This window comes from Oncorhynchus keta, unplaced genomic scaffold (genome assembly GCF_023373465.1).
Source record: "Oncorhynchus keta strain PuntledgeMale-10-30-2019 unplaced genomic scaffold, Oket_V2 Un_contig_5863_pilon_pilon, whole genome shotgun sequence".
Lineage (NCBI taxonomy): Eukaryota > Metazoa > Chordata > Actinopteri > Salmoniformes > Salmonidae > Oncorhynchus > Oncorhynchus keta.
Window position 1 is genome coordinate 306 of NW_026288552.1, and position 1,190 is coordinate 1,495.

At 63.4% G+C, this 1,190-nt stretch overlaps 1 protein-coding gene across 1 annotated transcript; it reads left to right on the forward strand.

The window, feature by feature from the left end:
* Positions 1-206: 206 nt before the first annotated feature.
* LOC127925571 (uncharacterized) lies at positions 207-1,155 on the forward strand (the record flags this gene model as incomplete). Its single annotated transcript, XM_052510551.1, has 1 exon — positions 207-1,155. A coding segment is annotated over one exon (949 nt), but the record flags the coding sequence as incomplete, so codon positions are not given.
* Positions 1,156-1,190: the final 35 nt, after the last annotated feature.

The window sequence follows — 1,190 nt, forward strand, 5'->3', positions numbered from 1 at the left end:
GTTGAAGAGGCCAGTCCCAACCCATCCCACGTGCCTTAGAGGCCAGTCCCAACCCATCCCACGGTGCCTTAGAGGCCAGTCCCAACTCCATCCCACGTGTGCCTTAGAGGCCAGTCCCAACCCATCCCACGGTGCCTTAGAGGCCAGTCCCAACCCATCCCACGGTGCCTTAGAGGCCAGTCCCAACCCATCCCACGGTGCCTTAGGAGGCCAGTCCCAACCCATCCCACGGTGCCTTAGAGGCCAGTCCCAACCCATCCCACGGTGCCTTAGAGGCCAGTCCCAACCCATCCCACGGTGCCTTAGAGGCCAGTCCCAACCCATCCCACGGTGCCTTAGAGGCCAGTCCCAACCCATCCCACGGTGCCTTAGAGGCCAGTCCCAACCCATCCCACGGTGCCTTAGAGGCCAGTCCCAACCCATCCCACGGTGCCTTAGAGGCCAGTCCCAACCCATCCCACGGTGCCTTAGAGGCCAGTCCCAACCCATCCCACGGTGCCTTAGAGGCCAGTCCCAACCCATCCCACGGTGCCTTAGAGGCCAGTCCCAACCCATCCCACGGTGCCTTAGAGGCCAGTCCCAACCCATCCCACGGTGCCTTAGAGGCCAGTCCCAACCCATCCCACGGTGCCTTAGAGGCCAGTCCCAACCCATCCCACGGTGCCTTAGAGGCCAGTCCCAACCCATCCCACGGTGCCTTAGAGGCCAGTCCCAACCCATCCCACGGTGCCTTAGAGGCCAGTCCCAACCCATCCCACGGTGCCTTAGAGGCCAGTCCCAACCCATCCCACGGTGCCTTAGAGGCCAGTCCCAACCCATCCCACGGTGCCTTAGAGGCCAGTCCCAACCCATCCCACGGTGCCTTAGAGGCCAGTCCCAACCCATCCCACGGTGCCTTAGAGGCCAGTCCCAACCCATCCCACGGTGCCTTAGAGGCCAGTCCCAACCCATCCCACGGTGCCTTAGAGGCCAGTCCCAACCCATCCCACGGTGCCTTAGAGGCCAGTCCCAACCCATCCCACGGTGCCTTAGAGGCCAGTCCCAACCCATCCCACGGTGCCTTAGAGGCCAGTCCCAACCCATCCCACGGTGCCTTAGAGGCCAGTCCCAACCCATCCCACGGTGCCTTAGAGGCCAGTCCCAACCCATCCCACGGTGCCTTAGAGGCCAGTCCCAACCCATCCCACGGT